The 24,984-nt window shown below is 36.9% G+C and overlaps 1 protein-coding gene across 1 annotated transcript in view; it reads right to left on the bottom strand.

Annotated features, from left to right (window-relative positions):
- Positions 1-291: 291 nt before the first annotated feature.
- Positions 292-24,984, bottom strand: part of CSMD1 (CUB and Sushi multiple domains 1) — a 2,090,842-nt gene continuing 2,066,149 nt past the window's right edge. The window contains exons 63-70 of the mRNA XM_003271406.4: positions 21,853-21,964; positions 19,742-19,921; positions 18,382-18,426; positions 15,224-15,385; positions 14,347-14,459; positions 13,423-13,510; positions 6,594-6,726; positions 292-3,662 (exon numbers count right to left, since the gene is read on the bottom strand). Of these exons, the coding sequence (XP_003271454.2) occupies positions 3,503-3,662; positions 6,594-6,726; positions 13,423-13,510; positions 14,347-14,459; positions 15,224-15,385; positions 18,382-18,426; positions 19,742-19,921; positions 21,853-21,964 (993 nt within the window). The 3' untranslated portion in view covers positions 292-3,502. The remainder of the gene's footprint in view (positions 3,663-6,593; positions 6,727-13,422; positions 13,511-14,346; positions 14,460-15,223; positions 15,386-18,381; positions 18,427-19,741; positions 19,922-21,852; positions 21,965-24,984) is intronic.

Raw genomic sequence — 24,984 nt, 5'->3', positions numbered from 1 at the left:
AAAGAAATCATAAAAAACATAGGTTTTGGTTTGGAGGAAACCAAGAGTTCTTACAATTTTTAATGCAAACCATCAAGAAATCTGTCAGCTTCAACGTTAGTATTCTTTGTCTCGTGGTTCCTGCTAAATGTGCTATTGATTAATCATGACGATGATGTGAATGTCGTGGGAAAAATATGGAGCTTCATTGTGAATACCATAAAGGCTCATTATGAAGACTCTCATTCTTTCCCTCTCCTGCAAGGGACTCAGGTGCGCATATTAAAGTGAAAATAAATTCACACACAAAAATAGAAATCTAAAATTAAATATTTAATTAGAACTCTGAATTGCTTTAAAGATTGGTGGCATTGCACAGGCTATATTACACCCTCTTTATAATTTTTTTGACAAAAAAAAGATACTGTTCATTTTAACAGGCCACTTTAATATTAATACATGTGTAATAGGATTGGAACTGAAAATCAGCTAGAGATGGTACATTTTACATTATTGGGAAAATTACAGTTCTGTATTGTAAAAACATTTATTTTTTAACAATGTACCTACATTAATCAAAAAATTACAGCATATTTAATAATTTTACAAATTCTTCATAAAAAATATATCTCTGTACAAAAAGGTCTTTCGCACCTACGTCGTGACAGCAGCGTGTGGTGGGACGGGAGGGAGGGTCGGCGATGACAATGGGTTTTCCTGATCATAATGCCAGCGTTCTTTTTTTACCCCTTTTTTATAATAGCTTTTTGTTGTTGTTTACAAAATATTTTACAGAAGAAAAAAATTATTGCAGCTAGCCTGAAAAAAGGCAAGATGTGTGTGTAAAACAAGCAGCAGTTTTAAACAGCTCTGAAGCACGTGTCCTGTGTTAGCGTGTGGTCATGTCCCTCACGCGTGTTCCCGTCGCCTTCAGGGAAGAGTCTTCTAGACCTAACTCAGCAAGCACAGCTCCTGACTGCCCTAAAATGAGATCCTCCAACACCTTGCGGAGCCTCCGTTCAACACTGCACACAACCCTAGGAAGAAACTAGCCAGAATTCTCACAACAGAATTTCACTGATTTTTTTTTTTTCATTTAAATAACATGCTTCAAACTGGCAACCCTAGGACAGTTTGACTTTGCACACAAAGGAAAATCATATCTAATTTGATATGTGGTTTCTTGTATGTACGTATGTCCTGTCATTTCAGGATTTCATAGCATCGTTGACCAGGAAGCAGGTCAGGGATGTGGGAACAGAGACATTAATTCAGACTCTGAAGTCAGCATTTTGCATCTAGTTTGAATGACTCAAACTTAGATATGTACAATATATATATATATATGTATGTATATATATACACTAATATGTATAGTAACCCTGTTCTCCCTTGCACACGAGCCTCCTCACACTTTCAATCTTCTGTTTCCTTCAGTGTGTGTGTTAGGAGCACGACTCTGGCTGACCTCGTCCCGTCTACCGTGAAAGAGCAATGTAAGGATTCCCACTGGCAAAGCAAATCTCCAAGGATATGGGCAGGTTGGCCAGGGAAAACTGTGCAGAGAATTCAGCGTAATGATACAGAATCCAACAGCGTGGGTTTCACAAGACAAAGGAGTCCCTAGGAGAGGCCAGTGAGTCCCCAAACAGCAGAGACCCTTTCCACCGAGGAACACAACACTGGGAGCCGAGCTCTATAGAAATGTCCAAATCAAAACGCCTGACCCTCCAAAGAATGCCCCATTTTCCCGACCGCTTTTCCTTTTTCACATTGGAAGTCCTACATGGAAACCTTCAGGAGACCAACAGATAAATCAGTCTTAAAGCTAGGTGTGAATGTGTCCACTCCGACAACGTGAAGGCCAATTTGAACATTCTGACATTTCCATTACCAATGCCAATCGAAAATGTGAAACAGAGAAAATTTGCCGCAATTGGATAGGTACGGAAATATCAAATAATAAAATAAGTATTATCGTTTCAAAAATATTTTTATCAAACAAGTATAAGTAAAAATAAACATGATTTTCACTTTGAATTTGTTACATAAACATCCTCACGGTCACATCTTCTACTTCATGTTTTGATTTTTATTCACCCTGGGGATCTTATTGATTTTATTTGCACCATAACTTATCATCTACCTATAATGGAATTTAAACTTGAAAAGTCACTGAAATTTCCTTTCCATCTGGAATTATAAAGCATGAAACAAATAATAAATGAATGTATAAAATATATCATCGTGAGAGGAGAGTGTGTGTACTTTTTCTTTCCCTCTAAAAGAACACTTAGTATTTTGATCCTGAACAATTTTCAGTGAGTTCAAGGTGCTACTGTGGCATATTGTCTTTCAATGCAATATCAAAATCAATGGCACAGTAAAAGAAAAAAAAAACACTGCAAAAGGGAAGGCTGCATTGTGAGCTAAAACCCACAAGTTCATCGACTACCTAAAATAAATTACTATTCACAGTTTTACATGGCAAACAGAAATTTCTGCAAACCCCCTGCTATTAAGTAGTATCAGAGAGACAGTAATTGGGTGAGGATTGTACTAAAGAAGGAAAACCTGGGAAATAAGGAGGCTTCTGTTTTTTTCTCATTGGACCTCTTCAGTGAATTCAACACATAAATGGAGCTAAATGAAGCAATAATAAAATGCATCTCTTCAATACTGTATTTCGTTTTAAAATCTGTGCCATATCTAGGAGTACTTTTCCCTAACACTCCAACTAAGCTGATGGTGGAAGGTTTAGCTTGATAATATGAAAGAATGCTTATATACAATGGATAGTGTGTATAAACCCTGTGTAAATAATTTATTTTTTTATCAGAATCTTAGTCATTCATAACACACTAGTGAAAAAAAAAATTGTGCATTAAACATTCTGCGACAGAATAGCTGACTGGGAAATTCGTAACATCCCTAGAGATGAACACACAGGGGAGTTGTGAGGTCCTCAAAGCTTGTCAGGTCTCGGAAGGACAGAGTGAAGCATTTGTAGGTGTGCGCCTCTATCAGAAAGGTGTCTTCTTCCAGAAAGCTTTTTATTTTTTTCAGAGTATTCGTGTCCATGGGGGTTTAAAAAGGAAAAACAACACAAGAGAACACATATTGTGGTGCTACCATTTTGTCGCCGCACCCGAAGGACATATCCACGAGCCCAGAAGATTGCATTGAAAGGCATCCCAGCAACACAGAAATATGAAAGTGTGAGGCATTGAGTACGACGTGTCGGCGCGACGCGGCAGTCTTCCTGGAGTGTGCCTTGATTTCAAACGGATGCAGCCAGGCATTTAGAACCCACTTTCGGAATGAAAACGCACGTGTAGTTGGATCCGCAGGAGACTCTGGCGCATTTGAGTAGAGATCCCCGCTGCACGTATGCCAGTACACAAGGTTGAAGACCGCTGCAGTAAAGCCAGAGTGGAAGGGAGAGCGGTATATGGCACCAAAGGAATCACTGCTTGTCCATCAGAGGTATGGCTATGAATCAGTCCTGTTGGGGCACTGAGGGCTATACCACTGTACAGACTGTGTTCAGAGTTGTGTCAAACCTCACAGCCTTGGCCTCTGTGGGTTTTAAGTTTGTATCATACATGGGGTTTTCAAACGATGCTTGTCCATTGCTGTTTTCATGCCCAGCATAGCCATTGTATTGAACTTTTGGTCTCGTTCTAAGGAAAACAGAAAACAAATCATTAGAATCCTGGTTTCATTTGGAGATTTAGCAGCTGGGACTGTGTGCAGGAGACAACATCTACAGAGCAGGGAGTAGTACGGCCAGGACATTTGCAAAGAAGGAAGGCATCAACACCTGCACACCTGTCAGTTCATTTGCTTAAATTGGTGATTGGGAGTACAAAATGGGTTTTAAAAAGTGAATTGATTTCAAAAATTAAATAAAATTTTTTTTGAGACAGGGTCTCACTCTGTTGCCCAGGCTGGAGTGCAGTGGAACGACCACCACTCACTTCAGCCTTGACCTCTTAAGCTCAGGTGATCCTCCTACCTCAGCCTCCTGGGTAACTGGGATCAAAGATTTATTTATGCTTCCTACAAATACCCCGGAGAAATTGGGAAGGTCCCAAAGGCTGAATCTGATTGGTTTTGTTTTGGATGTCTATTTATTACTGATAAGTTACACGGCCTTGGTTAAGTCATGAAACTTTCTACTACTCTGTGAAATAAGGTTGGGGGCATATGCCTAGCATTCAGGGCAGTATGATTAAACTAAATTTCAAGTTTAAGCTTTTAGTTCACTGACGTTACCAATATTCACAAAAAGTAATTTTTTATTTTGTCTCTGTTGAGTTAAAAATGAATCTGTTTATAAAAAAGGAACTATAGTCATTATTAAACTATTATCACATTTTCTGGTTAAAAGAAAACCCCTACATACAATCTATGATTAGAGAATTAGAGGATTTTCAGACTGAAAAGACAGAATCATGTCTGGTCTGCTCTGCCTCCTTTTATTCTTTCCTTATTCCAGAAGAAATCAGGTAAGAAAAATGTGCCACGTGGCAAAAACAGAAATTTAATGTACATAAGCTTGCTCGCAAAAACATCATTTGACACTGGGTGTCAAGAAACTTCTGCCGAGCCATTTACTAGATTTCCTTATGTTACACATGCTCATTAAGAAAAAGAGAAGTAAATAGCACGTGGCCCTGAGAAAACGGCAGAACAGCAGCTTGTAACTGCCCTCGGAGGGGGAGAGGTCCATGACATTGCGCTTGGAAAATGTGCCAGCAGCGATTGTTAGCAAACAAATCCAGCCCCTCGTTAATGAAGTGAAGACCTGGCTAAAATGTTCACCCAATCGTCCAGATCACAAGTTGCCACAGTCCCTTCATGTCTGGGGAAATGCAATCCCAGAGTGGAACTGGCTGCAGCTGGATTCTGACGTGCAGGCGTGCAGCTGCACCCGGCAGAGGGCTGTCAGGACCTTGGGCTCTGAGGAAGCAACTCCCCACATGCAAGCAACAGACTCAGAAATGAGCAGAAACAGGGTTTCTCTGGAGGAATACAGAGCCAACTCGTTAAGACATATTTGTCTCTGTAGAGCCTGAGAAGCCAGTGTAGAGAGTGCTACAGGCTTGGTGCTTTCCTGACCAGGTGGTGAGAACTTGAAGAAAATGGATTGATGTGCGGCTGGCAAATGAGCCCTGGGCTTCCTTGCTTCTGCAACAATTCCACCATCCCTCGCTCCTATGGCACAGAAGTAGAGAACTAAAACACCCAACAGACTGAGAAGTCACGGGGGCCTCATAGCTGTCCTCCTGAGAGCTATGAGAGGGAAGAGCTTCCTTCATATTCAATATGCAGGGCAGCCTCTGGGTCTTGGTGCAGTGTTAGGAAGGGAGGGAGTCCAGTTGTGATGACGACAGATTCCCCACTGACCCAGAGGAGGCATCAAGTTTACATAAAAAGAAGTGCTGTCTCCCTGATATCTGGCTCTGTAATCTGAGATCTCTTTCCAAGGCACTCCCTTCACAGAGACACCCAACTACTCAGCATTGACAGGGAAGTTTCTAAGGTTTAACGACTAAAACTGGTGTGTATGTTGAATATACCCCCACCAATGCTACATTGTCTTAAAGTTAAGATATAATCCGAAGTTATATTTATGTATAAATATGCATATATAATTATGTGGGGTTATCTTTTTAAAGGACAAGACAATCCCAGACTTATATGAAAGTTTGCATCTTTGCAGGCAAATTGAGGGAAAACAGCTTTAATGGACTAGACCCTTTCCTTGGGGTTAATGTGGATGCCAATCAAAAGCAAAAATAAATTTGTAGGAATTATAAGTTCCTACATATGTTGTCTCTATAAGGATATTATATGACCCAGAGGAACCTGTGAAAGAAGATACATTTCTGTGCATACCCCTTTAAGAAGAGAAGCTCCTCTAATTATGGCATCTTACTGGATAAGGTAGTGGCATATCTTTCTACATTTCCTAAATTTTAAACTAGTCCTGAGCAGAAATTCAAGGATAAGGCTCATCAGGCTTGTGTGTATTGGGTATTTTTTCTTCCAAAAAATTAACACAGATGTGCCAATCTTTAATTTTGTAAATATCATCTGAAATGTTGTTCACTGAGTCATATTCTTAAAGAAGGAACATTACCAGCCATAGGGAACTGAAGACATAGGCACAAGCAGCTAATACACCTTCGAAGCAACATTCTCTCTATTGTGTATTTCAAAAGTGAATATAAGAAAGCACATATTTAAAGAGGATATTTCACGACTTATTAAAAAACAATATCATGACAGTTTTTCTGTTTTATTTTAACCAGAATTAAGTGAAATATCCATATTATGTACTGAACAGCTGATGGATGCTGGACTTAATAACAGAGTGATGGGTTGATCTGTGCAGCAAACCACCCTGGCTTACATTTACCTAAGTAACAAACCTGCACATCCTGCACATGTACCCCGGAACTCGAAATAAAAGTTGAATTTTTTTAAAAAAGAGCATTGCATAGTAATATAAAATACATGTGCATGTGAGCACGAGAGCATGCCCATTACTTAAACCCACAGTTTACACTCACAACATTCTCAAATAGATGGTGTTTCTGCAGTACCTGTGTTTGTAGAGGTAAAATGCAAACCCTGATAAAATTAGAGCAAAGAAAGGAACCAGAATAGCAGCCGCCACGGAGCCACTGCTGGTGCCATGGTAATGATTCGAAGAGTCTTGATCTGGGTTTAAAGGATCTGGAAGATAAAGGAAATATTTAATTTGTTGTTACTGTACTCCACCTAAAGAAATACATATGATAAATTTTATAAATGCATATGAACTCTAAAAGAAGCAGACGGAGTTGCCATTTCACAGGAAACCAACAGATATTCTTTTCTAAAGATTTTTAATATCCACTTAATAACAAAGACAAAAAACTGACTATTTCCTACTAACAACGGAGAATACTATGAAAGAGTCTCAACATTTAGAATGTGGGAAAGGCAAAAGGGTCAGTATACACCCTGACTTTGTTTATGGTCATAGGTATTTTCACAAAACTAACTGAAAACATTTATACATTTTTTTCTATATTCAGAGGTCAATAATATTTGCTGTTTTTTCAGGTCTTAAGGCCAGACTCAGCAAAATATGTCATTGAAATTATGTAAATATCCCAGTTATCCATAAAAATGGCATTGCATTCTTCATATGTGAATAGGATGGTGTCATCTGTCTTTATTTTGGGTAGATTCTGAAATTCACAGCAGAGTTTAGAAATACTCAAAAAAAATTATAGTTAAATGTCACAATGCAAGTTTCCATGAAGACATAAAATAATGCTAAAGTGTAACTTTTAAAATTAATTAATTTTCTTTTTTTTTCTTTGAGACAGAGTCTCACCCAGTTGCCCAGGCTAGAGTGCAGTGGAGTCATCTCAGCTCATTGCAACCTCTGCCTCCCAGGTTCTAGTAATTCTCCTGCCTCAGCCTCCCAAGTAGCTGGGATGACAGGTGCCAGCCACCACGCCCACCTATTTTTTGTATTTTTAGTAGAGATGGGGTTTCACCATGTTGGCCAGGCTAGTCTCGAACTCCTGACTTCAAATGATCCGCCTGCCTCAGCCTCCAAAAGTGCTGGGATTACAGGCCTAAGCCACCACACCTGGCCTAAAATATACCTTTTATCCATTAGAAAGGAAAGCAAATGTAAACACTTCAAATATCATGAAGGTGATAGAATCATCCATTCTATAATCAATGACTATGGAGTCTCTCATTGCATGGCACTGAGAGGAAAGCATTAAAAATTCAAACTCACAAACCTTTATTAAGCAACTGTTACCAAAGAAGGAAATAAGTTCTTGAAGCGTGTACTAATAAAATATAATTTTGAGATGGATTTGGCCTAATTGCATGGAGTCACTTAATGCAGATGTGCAATGAATCATGATTGGCGTCATCTCAATACAGCAGAATTGTTGAGAAGAAGCTGATCTGGTTTTCATATTTCCAGAATTTATAAAATGTCAAATTCAAAGAGATGTTGCTGTGTTTATTGTTTTATAAACCAGAAATGCAAAAAATCAATCAAATATAAAAAATCTTTAAATCACTATTTGTATCAACAGTCTTTAATCTTCATATAAAAACTTTCAAATGACATTATTTGCCATTTGCTTTAATGGATGTAGGATTACGACTGCTTACAATATTAACATCCAAGAGGAACATATTTTGGAATAATGTTGGCTTTTTAAAACCACTTATCTTTTTGAGATCTGTCCCATCATCATGCAAAAGGAAGATGCCAGACACTCGCTCTTTTGCAATCTGAGCACCCGGGTTATGGACGTGCAGTGAGTGAAGCCAGTTGGGTGTTCCCCCCCCCAGGCACTGTATTGGAAGCGAGGGATGCAAAACATTCTGAGATGGTTTAAAATTTGTTCCATGGCTGAAAGGGTTCTAGAGCCCTGGGGACAACATGAAGTGTGCATGTATGTGTGCATTGACGATGGTCCCAGCGGCAGCAGTAGTGGCAGCAGTGACGTCCAGTGACCGGGGGTAGTGCTGTCCAACAGAGAGCAGTGGTGCCCTACTCAGATGGCACCAACTTCATGGGTTGGTTGTGAAAATCATATGTTAGTACATCTCAAGTGCTTACAACAATGCCTGGCACAGAGGGAGTGTTCACACGGACTTAGTTACAAAAATTTAAGTTTCCTGAAACCAGGGCTTTTGTTTTGTTTGGTTTGGTTTGGTTTGGTTTGGTTAGCTTTCCTCTTGACTCCTCAGAACCTGCAATAAAACCTAGAACACAGTGTGTGCTCAATATATATTTGCGAAATTAAAAAAAAAAGTTTTGTCTGTATAGCATTTCAGCACCCAAATATCTTTTAGTTTCCATTACGTTGCCATACATTGATCTTCAAGTTTCTGTAATTCTGGCAGTATCTGTCTCATTCTTATAAATGTGTATTATACTTACATTAACCACAGTTACTTTCTTTCATCTGAAAACAAAGCTACATACTTTTATCCATAATAGATAACAAAATTCCAAATAATAAAGTGCTGGAAAATCTACATGTCACAAGACACCTCACATGAAAACAAAGAACAACACATAAGAAGGTGTTTGTGAATTACATAACCAAACGTACTGTGAGATTATTATATCTCTGCAGCTCCTAGTTAATTTCAGTTACTTGCCCTTGTTTTAATAATATGAAGGTTAATACACACACATTGTGCTAATTAAAATGGCATAAAGGGATATGAAAACAAGTAATATAAAGGAAAATTAAAATAATCATTCCTTGCCCTACAAGGCAGTTCCTCTTTATAGTTGAGGGTTTTAAAATTGTCCTTCCAACAATGCACTTGTAAAATCTGTGATTATTTCTGTTTTCTTATTTTTATAATTGGTAATATTATTTGCATTTTGCATATGTGGCTTTTTAACCTTAACAGTATATTTTTGAGGGTCTTCCATTGGCATATATGAATCAGATTTAATTTTTTAAGGTGTATAGTATTCTACTGACTAGATATAACAACATTTCTTTAGCCAGTCTACTGTCCAGGGACATTTAGGGTGTTTCTAGTGCTTTTATAATGCTGCAATGAAATCTTTTGCCTATATCTACACATAACCAGGAGTCTACATTATATAGGACAAATCTTAAGAAGTAGAATTATTGACAAACAGAATTTGTACCTTTTAGTGTTGCTACATCCTACTTAATTGCTCTCTAAAGAGGCACTGAAATTTCATTCAATCATTATCCTATGAGGGTCTTTACAATAACACATGGACAGCTACGTGCGATCCCTCTGCTACCCTCTTTTCCCTTCTCCTCCCCCTCCCTGTTTTCCCCTTTCCCTCCTCCTCTCTCATCGCCCTCCTTCCACAAGTTATTATTGGTTCCATGGCTGTTGCAACTACAACTGTTGCTGCTGCTACTACGATGATAAATGAAACAGAGTATTTAGGTATTTATAAATTTACATTGCTTTACTGAAGAAGGAGGGTGACCATCTTTGCACACGTCATAAGCTAGGGCATTCAATTTTCTAAAAAGCATTATTGAGACAAATGCACATCCAGTCACGCAACACTTCATGTTGGGGACACCTTCTGAGAAATGCTTCACGAGGCAATTTCGCGGCTGTGTGGGCATCAGAGTGCACTCACACACCTAGATGGTGTTGCCCACTGCACGTCTAGGCTATAGGTACAGCCAGTGGCTCTGACATGAGCAACGCCGTGCACTATGACGTTATGGCAGCTATGGTGTCACCAGGTGTTAGGAATTTTTCAGCTTCTTTATAATCTTGTGGGGTCACTGGTGTATACGAGATCTTTTGTTGACCAAAATGTCATTATGCGATGCGTGACTGTCCTATATAATTCATCCACTTAAGCTGAACACACAATCCAAGGCTTTCTCAGTGTATCCATAGGGTGGTGCTATCATCACCATAGTCTCACTTAGAAGATTGGTGTCCCTCCAAAAGAATCTCAGTATCTCTTAGCTTTATTCTTCCTCCACTTTCATCCCAACCTTCAGCCCTAGGCAACCATTAATCAGTGTCCCATCTCGTTGGATTTGCCTGTTATGGACATTTCCTGTAATGGATTCATACACTATTTGGCCTTTTTAAATCTGGCTTCCTTCACTTAGCATGATGTTTTCAAGGTCCATCCATGTTGTAGCATTCATTAATATTTTATTCTTCAGTGCTGACTAACATCCTACTGTATGGCTGTATTACATATTGTTTATTCATTTATCCATTGATACACATTTTGGTTGTATCCACATTTAGGTTATTATAAATAATGCTGCTCTAAGCATTCATGTACAAGTTTTGTGTGACATATTTTTCAGTTCTTTTGGCTACGCATGTAGGAGTGGAATTGCTGGAGCTTACAGTAACAATTATTTGATGAACTACCAGAGTGTTTTCCAGAGCAGGTGCATTATTTCACATTTCCCCAGCAAAGTATGACAGTTCCAGTTCCTCCGCCTCCTTGCCACCCTTTGCTATTTGACTTTTAGATCACAGCCATCCTTGTGGACGTGAAGTGGTATCCCAGTGTGGTTTTGATTTGCATTTCCCTCATAATGATTATAATCAACGTTTTTTCATGTGCTTATTGCCATTTGCATGTCTTTAGAGACCTATCTACTCAAATCTTTTGTCAATTTCTTATTTAGGTTTTTTGCCTCTGTATTATTGAGTCATAAGAGTTCTTTCTATATTCTGGATACAAGTCACTTATCAGGTACATAATTTTATGTATTTTCTCTCATTCTTTGTGTGTATGTTAGGGTTGAGTCATTCAATCTTAATGGGGAAGCTAATTTATTGTTGAGTTTCGTATGCAAGTTTTTGCATTAAAGTTGTCATTCAAGTTAATTTTATTTTAGTATCCACTTAATGAAAATCATGTTTTTTGGTTTATCTACTGACTAGAGAAAATTAGGAGGTTGTTTATTTTTATCCATAAAAATAGAAGCTTGCCATCATTCTTAAATGAATGGTTGCTGTTGCAGAATTACTTAAACAAAAACTTTTCTAATTAGTTGCAGGGGGGACTTACTTATGAGTCAGATTATTTTGTAAAGTAAATTGTTTTTCCTGACAATAAGCTCATCATCACATAAGAATAAAAATTCCTTGTTAAACCAAGCTGTTATCTTGTTAGATTAAAATGAAATGGGGAAATGCAAAGAAAATGTATAATAGCGAACTGATTGTTCAGGTCAAGTTCATTGGATCAGTGAACTTAGACATCTACATAGCATCCTGTACAGCTCACTGGGGTGTCCTTCAACAAAATTACTAGAGCGTGTGCTACAGAGAGAAAGGAGGACAAATAACTCCAGGATTTGGCTTACAGCAAGAGAAAAAACATTACCCATCATTAGTGTTGGTCTAATGCATTTATTCTGTTTCATTACCTCAAAATAATATAACCCAGTTTAAAACATAATCTCAGCCATTGCCAACATTATAATGCTCTTCTATTTAATAATACTGCGGGTTGAATGGTGGAAGTAAAGTATTTTATGATTAATTATCCTTTTTTTGCCCTTTTACAGGCCAGTAGACATTTTTTTATATTCAGCACTTTGATAAAAGTCTTACAAAATAAGTTCATCAGTGGTAATCATCACAAAACTGTACACTCACATTCCTCCAAAAGGTGGCTCTGGTATCAAAGCCTATAAGGTAATATTCTTCTTTATAAAAATAATGTGTGAATAGTATTCTACAAGTAGGAGAAATACAGTGCCAAGGTTATTACAAAAATGCATTTCCTTTCATTTGTGGATTGCAACAATTATAACGACTTCTGTGCAAAAAGAGCTGTAGCATGTGCAAAGCAATGCTTACGTGGCCTCTCAATCTCATAACAACCTTGGGAACTTCTATACTGAGCTTTAAGATGAAGAAATAGGCTCAAGAATATTGTGACTCATCCTAGATGACAAAAATAGGAAGCAGATGAGGTAACATTCAGATCTGATGATTGTTTCCACACATGTTCCTCCTTTAATCACTAAGGCAAAAATCAAATAGTACAGAAAGCTAAAGAAGGAAGGAGGACTTACCTGTCCACGTACAATAAGCTTTTTCTCATTTGTAAATCAAACTTCTTTCCACATCAATATATAGTCCTAATTTCTTTAAATAAATATACTAAATAATAATTGTTTCCTAGGTAGTATAATTTGTTACATAAAAATACTCATTGAAGCAATTCTTTTATGATAGATGGGCAACATACAGAGGTTATTTCTAACTTCCGCTACTAAAACAATTCTGCTTTAGACATGCCTGAATATGCAGAAAACAATTTACACATTTGCCTGATTAAAAATTCTAGACAGAGAATTGTTGGATGAAAAAAGTACTGACCAATTGTATCTACCCATACATCCATCAAAATTAAACATGGGGCTCTTTTCCTACTATCAACCCCAAACCAATTTTTAAAACTTTGTCATTCCAATAACTAAAAATAATCATCTTTGTTACTATATAAATATATATACATATTTATGAAGATCTTTGTATATGTTTGTTGGCCACTTTTAATTGCTCTTACTTTTTTTTTTCCTTTTAAGAACTCTTAGTTTTCTCTGGGTAACATACTTTGCTTATACTTTGATTTTCATCTTTTTCTCCCTTATTTTTAATAGCTCTTGATATAGTGAAGATATTATTTCTGGTATATTTATTGCATTATTTCCAGCTTTGTGTTTGTCTATTTTGCTATTCAAAATAATTTTTTTCATTCAGCTGTAAAATATGTTAGTCTCTCTCATTATTTTTGTTTAGGTTTCTTTTAGAGTTGTCTTTTCCATTTCTTCTTAGAAAAATCATTGGAAAGCCAAACTGATATTTGCTTTAAAAAATATCCTAAGTGCAACTTACCTTGCCTTTCTAGCTTAAATTTTCCAAAGTCTTTTCCATGAATGTCACCTTGAAAAGTAAATCCTCCTCTTTCCAGTCCAGATGATACCTGATATATAGGAAAGAAAGGAAAAGAAATAAAAAGGTATACAAAGGGATGAATAATGTCTTCTTTTAATATAATATAACTGTTGTAGCTCATATTTAGATACTACTGGTTAAGTATTTTATTTTTGCCACTCCTTTGGTGACACATGTACAGTTAAAGATCAGAAACCAACACAGAAGTGAACTTCGGCTAATGTATGCAAATGCTCACAATCTCATTTTGATCTTAAAAATGATAGTCAACTTTACAATATATCTATTTGTTAACTACACTTTCTAAGGGAAGACAAAGGTATGAATTAAGAAATAATCTACACTATGGAAAACTCGCTTTGTGTTCCAGCTATTGGGCAGGGGACATCACGTATGGCTGTCTACCCTTAAGTCAGATAGTGAATTAGAACACAGACAAATGCTTAACTTGCAAAGAAGGGTGTTAAGGGGGACGTCTTAAATCTCTCTATTTATCTGGGAATTATTTCTTTTAGAATGAGCAGCATGGTTAGCAAGTGGTCTCAGAAAATTTCTGATGGCACCACTCATGATATAACGTAGCAGTAACATCATAGACCCTGGATTTCAGGTCTTGTTCTGTCCTCAACAGTAACCACCCCTTTCAGGATGGCCAATTTATGTCTTACTTCTTACACCTGGTTTCTTCCATTATAAAATGAAGGAATAAAATGGACACTCTGTCAAGGAGAGGGGCAGCTGAGTTTTCAAGGGGCAGACACAAGATGGCTCTACTCAGAAGCCTCCAATCCGTAGCCCTCACGTCTGCACAGAGAGGTGTTTATAAAGCCTGTGCTTTGTCACAGAACTTACACATGTACTTACATAACCATCTAGTCCCCAGTTGTCATTTTCAAACTTGCTTACAAAAATATCTGCTTGACCTTTAATTTGAAAAGATTTCAGCAGTAAGTGGGCCTCCTCCTTCTTGTAAACGCCTGTGAAAAGATCAGCAGGTCAGGCTTACCTTGGAGAAAGTTAGCAATTCAGCCCTTTAATCCACTTGATGTGGAATGTGGTACGGAGATGATAATATCATAGGTAATAGAAAACGCAAACAGAAATTGTATTTTTATTTGTGAATTTTAGCTTAGGAGCTTCTATTTTCCCCTGAAAATCACTTCTTAAATCCTTGTCTATCTTGAATAGGTATAATCCACTCCACTAAGTTCGATATCCTTATTCCACAGAAAGAATAAATGACATATTTGATTTTGCTAATTAAAAAATCTCTAAAAAAGTATACAATAAAAATACATCACAGAATTAATCTAAGAATGAAAAAGATAATACACATACAGTGCTTAAAATAGTGTTTGCCATATAAATCAAGGCTATTTTATTTTATTAATTGTGTGATTATTTTAAAAATCTCATGATGAGCACATGAGTTAAGAAAAAAGGTATTAAAAATAAAGTTTGGAGACATGCAGTATCTGTATATGAATCTCAGATTCTTGACTTAATATGTGCATAATTTTGAGCAAATCAGTTCACTTTCCTGTACTGGTTTTGTAATCTTTAAAGTAAGAAAATAATACCAACCTCTCATGGCTAGGGAGAGGCTCCAATGAGTTACAGTGTATGCAAAGCCAACACAACATTAATAAGTACTTAATACTTATTAGATCACCTCTCTGTGAAAAGACAACAGGTCTATTTCCGCTCACACCATGCATTGAGGGAATTCTTCGGGACCTACCTGTCAACTTCAGCTCCACTGGTGAGGCTTCGCTGAAGGTGGCATTCACCTTACTGCTTGTTGCATTGAACCAGTCAACAGTTAGAGTGGCGGGTTGTCTTTTCCCTAAATATTCATAATACCCCTTCCACACTGAATTGACGAAAAAGACATCTGAAGGAACTGTGGGAAGGGGGAAACAGATGAATGTCAGCACACACACAAACAATAAATTCAGACATTATTAAACATAGAAGGCATAATACTGCTTAGTGAGAGATCACGAATGAGGGCAGTGATAAAGACGAGGGGAGCCTAGTGCATCGCTGGTCATAGCATGTGCGAAACTCAAAAGAAGCAGGTGCGAAGATTATTATGGTATGCAAGTAGACATTTGTGTTTATGGTTTTTTTTATTATTATTAGAAGCCAAAGCATACCTATTTTAACAGCCCTTCCAAGGTCATGGGGTATGGTGAATTGGTACTTCTGATGCTAGTTTAGTTTTTATTGTGCTTAGTAAGAAATATGTTTACCTGACCCATGAAATCACTACTGATATTTCAATAATATCCAAGTCTACTCTTTGAAAGACTTGGAAGGCTCAGAAGAACTGATATATATATATATACACTACGACAGCAAAGCCCTGTCTTGAAAAAGCTTACATATTCCAGCACCAAGTGGACTTATGAAGACAAAGCCCTTTCACTTCAGAGTCTTTATTTCGTAAGGAGAGTCCCTCTCTCTCATTCATGCTCTTCTGCTCTTCTTTAATCTCTGTGTAAAATATTCCATGAGTAAGAAAAGATGGGCTCATAATTTCAAATGTTTCTTTTATATATGTCTTTTAAATTCAGTAATAAAAGGCAGTCTTTTTAAAGCATAGAATTCATCGACAGGAAAACTTACAAAGATTACTTAGATCTTTCCTCTTGTTTTCAATACTTAAGAAAAAAACCTTATTTTTCATGTATCTGTTTAAAAATGTGTATAAAATCCTGCCATTTTCACACATAAACATGAATTGTAGTGTATACATCCACATGATGATTTCAGCATTTTTCTTTGTTTTCTGCCTTATGATGTGCATGAATTATTTAATTAGACAAGATTCATGATAAGCATAATTGGTCAAAACACATTGCTTGAGTTGCTAGGCGGAAGTGAAGATTCATGTCTCCCTAACCTATTTTTCAGAAAGTCCATTTACAGTTACAAATAATGAGGAAAAAAGTATATTGTGCCTATACCCATGCTTTTCTTTTCAGCCCAACTGGCCATTTTCTTGTTTTCCTATGCAGGCTAAACCTATAAAACTTGGCCTAGCAAGAGAAGGGTTAAAGAAGAAGAGAAGATAATAGCTTCCTTTGGCCTTGAATAGACCCCACTTTCTCATAATAATAGTGATAATAAAATAAGTTAAAAACTCATATATCCACACAAGTATCTAACACTTTTGCTTATAAATCACTGATTTTAGACATATCTACTTAGCCATTGCTAGCACAACAGAGGCCCCCATTTTAATCAGCAACCTCAAAATAACTTTATTTTCCATTACTAAAATTAATAGCCTTTAAAGTACATAAAAAATGTTTTCCCTAATTAGAATTTATATGCTCTTCTGAAGTTACTAATCCACTTGTTCAAGCATTCATTTAAGTTAATCTTGTTGAAGTTTCACAGGAATGGGCCAGGCCTGGCTGGGTAGGGTAAGATACAACCAATGTCTAAGAAGTGGCTTCTGTGTATTAAAATAGGACCATGAGTCATGTGGCAGAGGCCATCTTTCTGGGTCTTTATCATTTCACTTGTTGCTGGCAGCCTGCAGTATAATGCAGGAGCCACATAGCTGAGCTGTACTAGAATGTACCACCTTGATGAGGAATCACATTCAGTTAGCACTTCCTTTCCAAGAGTATAAGAAAAGGAATATTGATAATAATGTTTGCACCTACAAAAGGAGTGTATAGATATTTCAATATCTTAAACACAAAATAAGCAAATAAAAAACAAAACACACACACAACAATAATAACAAAAAGAGATTGTGTTTTCTTCCATTGAAGAACATGTTGCCTGGATAAAGAGCATTGACTTCTGTATGTGATTTTTAGGTAATATTTAAATAAAGTAGCCTAGAAAGATTTAGAAAGCATTTTATATTCTTTATTATGCAGATTGGAGAAATTCCTTTCATCATATTGGCACATTTTTCCTTGTCTAAGAATTAAATGTGTAACACGGCATGCTGACAATATTTTTACTTGTCTAAGAATTAAATGTGTCACACAGCATCCTGACAATATTTCTCCTTGTCTAAGAATTAAATGTGTCACACAGCATCCTGACAATAGCATTACAAATACTCTTTCCATGTTTGATTCTAAAATAGAGCTTATGTCCAAAAAAAGAACAGTGTTAAAACCTGAATAAAGAAAGTACTAGTCAAGTGATCTTATATATTCACAAAGGATTTCTGTTTCTGATAAAACAACAACAATAACAACAAAATACCCAACTTCAATTAATGTAATTTGGGATACATTTTGTTATTTAAAAATAATTTAAATTTAAAACACAGAACATGCCAGATGATTTTGTGTAGTAAAAACTTTCCTCAGGAAATAGGACTTCATCTTTGCGATGTGCTATATAATGCATTTAGCAAAAGGCACCACATACAACAAAAAACTATAATTAACATTTTAGAAGGCAAAGGATGCCTGAATGAATGGAGATACTTGGAAAAAATCGGGCTCCGTGTTTGAACTGTTTACATTAACAACTTACGCTGTAAAAATGCCTCACTGATATGAGCTTCCTCATTTGGAGGAAAAAAGTCGCAACCCTCTTTATAAGGCTCTCCATTATACCACATGGAATGATCAGTGTTTTCATTTCTCCCTACCAAATGCCGAAGGCAAGTTTGAATGAAACTGTGTGATAACACCAAAGGTTTTCTTTTTAAATGAAGTAATGTTATTTCATTAACAAACCATTGTTGTGAAATACATAGAATTCTATGTAAGCTTAGTGTTTTAAATAATAGAAACATTAACTTTGTAGGGGACTGATGGATTCAGAAATTTAAATGTTGAAAATGGTTTCACTGTGCAGAGTAGAGAACAAATCACTTTATTTGATTGAAATCTAGAACTGGTCTGGTATACAAACCTGGAGTTTTAGTAACTGTTTCATTAACTTCTCTCACTCCTTTACCTACAAGTAAAAAGACAAATTATCATTTTAAAAAAAACATTAATTTTTGAGTAAGTTTGAAAAATGTCAAATTGAAGCAATTTTCCTTTCTCCAGATTTTTTTTAATGTACAAAATACGAATACCTTATACATATACATTTTAAACTCATGTCTTTACAGCAGAATATTCTTGGTGTTTGTGGGAAAGCAGAGTTTCACGATGAAAAATCAATGTCCATCTATCTACGTATGTTTCCATTTAAAGTGCTACAACAGAGAGCCTTGCAAAGGAGGGTGCCTTCTATGTCATTTCTCATATCCTATTTGGAATACCCTGCCACATACTAAAAGGTAACACCCCACCCAAATAACCATGACGTTATAGTCCCCCTTGATTGTCCAATACCCCACACAAATCAATGCATTTATAAGTTACTACTGAAAAATTCAAAATTATTTCCATTGCAGAATGTTCATTTTGGTCTATCAAGTTAGATTTAAGTCATAATTTCTTAGCTTTCACAGTTTTATATCAAACTATGAATTACCATTTTAAAAGTTTTCATTCTTCTATTTCTAACAGGGAAGGGCAAGGGAAACAAAAGTCTCTTTAAAATCCCTAATATGAGAACTATAAATAGGCTCCAGGAAACAAAACCTAAAGCCACTGACTGTCTCACACGCCATCATTTTTGGTTTATGCTGTTTAGACTCCATGGATTTATAAATTACATACAGTGGAGAACCTAAGTTTGGCTATCGTCAAATCTGACCCAGACTGATGACTCTCACTTGTAAACACACACATTTGTAATTAATGGATTGTTTCCATGTGAATTGCTTTTGTAATTTTAAAAAGCAGAATCAGTGTCAGGGACACACAAACTGGGGTTTTACCACAAATAGCATGTGGTCTTAAAAATAACACAGAGTTTCATTTTTCTCGGATACTTGGTCATATTTATTCATTTTCACCTCTAAGAACTACTTTTCCTGAAACTATACCGAACATTACTTTCCTTTTAAATCAGAATGCTTTTCTTTAACCAAATAGCTTTTCTCTTTTGGTTTAAAACAATACGATCATTTTGTTATGTACTAATTGCATACTAATTGTACTATACATTTAGCTGTGCCACTATTGCATCAAACACTGAGGATACACACGTTCACACACACACAGCTCAGGCACATGAAGCAGGATTGAGGCAGGTGGCGATGCTGCAGCCTCATGCTCTTACTTATGGGTCTCACACATGGACACTAGCCTGATGGGAAGCTGATCTTTTCCCTTGCTCTTTGGAAAAGTAGGCCACTCCTTGATCAATGACTTACTTTTACACACAGGCGACTTTCCTGTCCATCTCATGTCTGCTTTACATGTTCTGTGCTCAGATCCACCCGCCAGGAAAAAGCCTGGATGGCAGGTGTACACTAAAGTGTAGCCGAAAGTAGGAAGATCGATGGCTCTCACATCCGCATGCGCCGGGGTTTCTGGCTGTCTGCAGGCATGAGCTGAAACAACATTAGGAAACATTGAGACTTTGTTTATTGTAAAGTTAGCACATGTGTCTAGAGAAATGAATAGATTAAAATAGTTTGGAAATTGTTACGCAGTCAGTATGTATATATACATATATATACACATATATATGTAATTTTTTTTGGTAGAGATGAAGTCTTGCTATATTGTCCAGTCTGTGCTAGAACTCCTGACCTCAAGCTAATCTCCTGTTTTGACCTCCCAAAGTACTGGGATTACAGGCATGAGCCACTACACCCATCCTATATATATTTATACATAGGTAATTATGTGCAAAGATTTAGAGTTGAGATCACAGCTTTGAAATAAAAAACACTTCTGCTATACTACCAAAATAAATATGTTAAAGATCCTTAAAAGCCCAGTCTTATAAATTATAGAGACTGGTGAATATTTGGATATGCTTTGATTTTGTTCTTGTGGAAACTACCAAATTTATTATTCAATTTAATTAATTATTTTGGTAAAAATTTAATGTGTATTTAGAAACTTAATATAAATTCTTATTTTCTTTAAAATATAATTTAGGAATAAACAAGACTGCAATGTATACTCCATATCTCAAATCACTCCATTCCTTATAAAGTTTGCATACATGCCTCAAGTAAGGATTGGCATATTATTATAAAACAAGTTTACAGTTTTATTTATTTATTTATTATTTATTTATTTTTTGAGACAGAGTCTTGCTGTGTCACCCAGGCTGGAGTGCAGTGACACGATCTCGGCTCACTGCAAGCTCCGCCTCCTGGCTTCATGCCACTCTCCTGCCTCAGCCTCCCAAGTAGCTGGGACTACAAGCGCCCGCCACCACACCCGGCTAATTTTTTGTAGTTTTTGGAGAGACGGGATTTCACCATGTTAGCCAAGATGGTCTCAATCTCCCGACCTCCTGATCCGCCCACCTCGGCACCCCCAAAGTGCTGGGATTACAGGCGTGACCCACCACGCCTGGCCAAGTTTACAAACTTAAAATTGTGCATGCAGTTGTTTTGAGTATTGTCACTGTTTCACTAATTAGTAACCATAACAAATACCTGATATTATCAAGCTCCATGTTATATGTAAAAACATGCATATATATATGAGTGTATGTATATACATACATATGTACATATACTATCAACATATAATTTGAGTAGTGATTTAGAGCAGAGATAATTTTAAAATAAAGACACCCAAAAATCACACCTTATATACTAAGATATTTTTATAACATTCTATTAATGTTTTTATTTTTAATATAGCAAGAATAAGACACTGCATTTCACTAAATTCAGAGTGAGTGAAATGAATAATTCACATACTACTCATCCATATATTTTTTCTAATTCTCATGATTAAGTCACAAAATAAAATGTGATCCTTAAGTATGTATTTGAATGATCAATTCATATATACTTCCTGTTATAGGGAGAATAATCTTTTAAACACTTCTCCTTAGACTCTGACATATGACAGTATTCAGTTCATCCTCTCTTTGGTAATTTGATGTAAATATCCTAGAAGAATAATAGCACGTACAAATAAGTTTTCCCTCGAAGAATGTTCAATATAACGTTACTCACTTATCTTCGGTGTCAAGCAGTTTCTCGGACTTTACTGTGCCTTAGAATCTTCTGGACCGCTTGTTAAGCTAAACTGTCCCCCTTCTCTCCTCCCCAGCTCCCTCTAGAGTCTCTGGTTCAAGGTCAAGGGTGGGGCTTGAAAGCGGCCTTCACAGCCCAATGTCCAGCCAATGCTTATGCTGCCAGTTCTAGGGAACCAAACTTTGAGGACATCCAAAGTTTAGGATTAGGGAATTAAAAAACAATTTCTCATTATTTCCCTTAGTGGTAAACACTTCTCAGACATTCACAATAAATAGGTTACTTCTGATGGTGCTGGAAGAAATCACACTTACGTATACACGCGGTCTGTGTCCCACTCCATGTTAAATTGGCAAGGCAGGTGCGAGTCGTGGAACCTTGAATATGGTAGCCTTTTCTGCACCTGAAAAAAACCGTGCTTCCAACCTAGAGAGGAAATCCAATACTAGCTTCAGAGGCCAAGGGAATCTACGAAGTGTCGACTAGTGATACCTGAAAGCACACGCCCGGGTAAAACTATAGCAGCCACTTTTCAGGTTAATGTCAAGCCATCGTCTACATCAACATGTGCATTTTAACTGCATGTTACAGTGTTATGCACAACGTAGATTGCTCAATGAATAATGCAAGATCTTCGCGAATTTTGAAAATTTAGAAGGCTGTTTGGGTAAAGAAGTTACACCTTTTCTGTTTTAGAGTTCTTTCTTTTTTGTTTGTAATAATTATTATTTCCTTTTTCATTTTTTTCCTGCCACTCACATTTTGAACAATTGGTATTTATTAGAAAATTACTTTTGTTAGCACTCCTGGGGGATTGGTCAACTCCTGCTCATACAGAATCCACCAAAACTCTACCTGTCTTTCTGATGCTTCAAACTGTAGAAACTGTTTACTGTTGTCTGAATGTCTGAGGCATCTTCCTCACCAGGTCTTCACAAAGCTAACCCCCACTTAATTCTCTGGACTTTGCTTAAACTGCACATCCTCTGCAGATTCTTCTCTGATCCTCCAAGAATGAATCACATTCAGCTTGAATGCATTTCCCCAACATCGGATGTTATCTGCTCCACTCACTACAGTGTCCTGGAATTACCTGTATATTTATTCACCTATGTGTGTTCGTAATTTAACCAGAGGTGCCTTGAGGGGCAGATTCCTGCGATCTGTAAATATCTTTTTTAAAGAATGAGCTATAGTCGTGTGTTGAGGGGCGCCAAAGATCGTCCATGGTTCTGCATATCTGCAGCATGAGGCCAGCATGACCCACGTACAAAGGGAGAGGAAAGCAACACCCAGGGAAGGGGGGTTTGTACTCATCACAGCTTGGCTTGGCACCACGTTGTTTACTTAAAGCTTGACTTATGAAGGTACCTAAGTGCACCAAGTTAGAGTGCAAAGATTTGAATTCCCCTTTTGTTTCTTGCTCTGAGAACTTTAACCAGTTATTTAATTCCCTGTGTCTGCCTTCTCACAGGCGTAAGCCCATACCTCCCTTGTTGGGATTCTGGGAAGAATAACTACAAGTAAAATGCAAGGAAATAGTTGGTACACTGAAGAGTGAGAAAGGATATCAGGAGAAAAAAAATGCTGCTTCTAGCAGTTGATAAAGTGGAAGTATGAATTTATAAACAAAAGGGCAAATTTATCTAAATTTCAAATCAATAGCTAATTTAAGATTCAATGATGGGAAAGGGTTGACTCATTTACTCTTGATTGATTGATTGATTGATTGACTGATTGATTTAAACTTTAGAGTCAGGGCCTCTCTCTGTTGCCCAGAGTACAGAGCACAGTGGTGCAATCATAGCTCATTGCATCCTTGACCTCCAGGGCTCAAGTAGTCCTCCCATCTCAGCGTTCTGTGTAGCTGTGACAACAGGTGCACCTCACAACGCCCAGGTGATTTTTTGTATTCTTTGTAGAAATAGGGTCTTGCTCTGCTGCCCAGGCTGTTCTCCTGGCCTCAAGAGATTCTTCTGCCTGGGCCTCCCAAAGTTCTGGGATTACAGGCGTGAGCTGCTGCTCCCAGCCCATTTCCTCTCTGTCAGGAATGGTGTCCATCAACTCTCCATGCAAGCATGTTTGCAATTCCAAACAGACCTCCTAGTAAACAGGCTGACATTGTCAGGAAGGTCATGGACAACCTGTATCATTTACTGGCAGAAAGGAAATACAGTCTCCTTCTCAATAACTTTTTTTTTTAGCAGAATATACCAAGCCACTCCAAATTGATTATCATACACTAACCCTGGAGCTATGGGTTTCTGGGACACGCCTGGCTGGAGAACGGGAGGTAGTCGTTTAAGCTGCAAGATTAACATAGCCTAACACAGTGACATTTCACACTGAAATGGCTCACTTTGTGTAAGTAATGTTTCAGCATACGGTGCTAAAGAAAACAGACAAAAATCTCATCGGTTACATTAAAAACTAAAATGTTCCTAATAAAGGAAGAAAAAAAAAACATTTGGGGACAGCTGCATTTCATGGTCTCAACCTTCTCCTTAAAAGATGGTGTCTGGGCTCTTTAAATTATTAGTAAATCTTGCTGTTGGATAAAATCTATTATTCATGTTAGTGTAACTAATTTGTTATAAGGAGGGTGAAGGATTTATCCAACTCTATTAGTGTCATATGATAGGTTATAGAACTATGTTGCTAAATATAGTCAGCATCAACTTTTAATTACTGTCAGTTGTACATAGGCAAGTTAAGAATTGCTCAAAGCAACGGTGATCGAAATTTTATTTTTTGTAGTGAATCAGTGAGAGCGACACCCATATATAGTATTTTCCAATATTCCTTGACAATTTGGCATTAAATATTTATATACCTGAAAGTATTCACTTAAAGTTGAAGGACATATTTGAGACATAATAGAAAATGTGCTAGAATTAGTATATTATCTCCCTATAAGGATCTCCCCTGTGGGATGGAAGAGAGCTACAAGGAAATGGCCACTCTTGTGTCAGAGCGAGAACAAGGGGAATATTTTCATGCTCATGAGAGATGGGGAAAGTGGCTGAGGAAGAAGTTTTTTATTCTTAATTGATGAGATCCCTATATATTTAACTTTTGTTTTCAAAGTCATACAACCAGAGAACAGTGAAGTTATGGGAGTACTTAAGATGGTTAAAACATTTTATTTCAAGCTTCATTACCTTCCACTTTCAGGTATTTCTCCAACATTCACTGAAGTGTTAATGTTCATTTTATTAAAAGTCAAAGGAACATTCCAAAATGATATTTAGTATGCTAATCATTCATAGAAATTTAAAGATCATACGGAGAACTAATTTCACAAGTAAGTTTAGACTAAGGGGCTTACATACATTTTCTCCTGTTTCTGTCTCTAGAATTTAATATTATTTGCCCACTATATCCATTCCCTAGGTGGAACATTTTATGGGTAGCTAATCAGTGACAAGTTACCCCAATTTGAGAAT

The sequence above is a fragment of the Nomascus leucogenys genome, chromosome 4, assembly GCF_006542625.1.
Source record: "Nomascus leucogenys isolate Asia chromosome 4, Asia_NLE_v1, whole genome shotgun sequence".
In the NCBI taxonomy this organism is placed as follows: domain Eukaryota; kingdom Metazoa; phylum Chordata; class Mammalia; order Primates; family Hylobatidae; genus Nomascus; species Nomascus leucogenys.
This window is presented reverse-complemented; position numbering and strand designations above follow the sequence as displayed.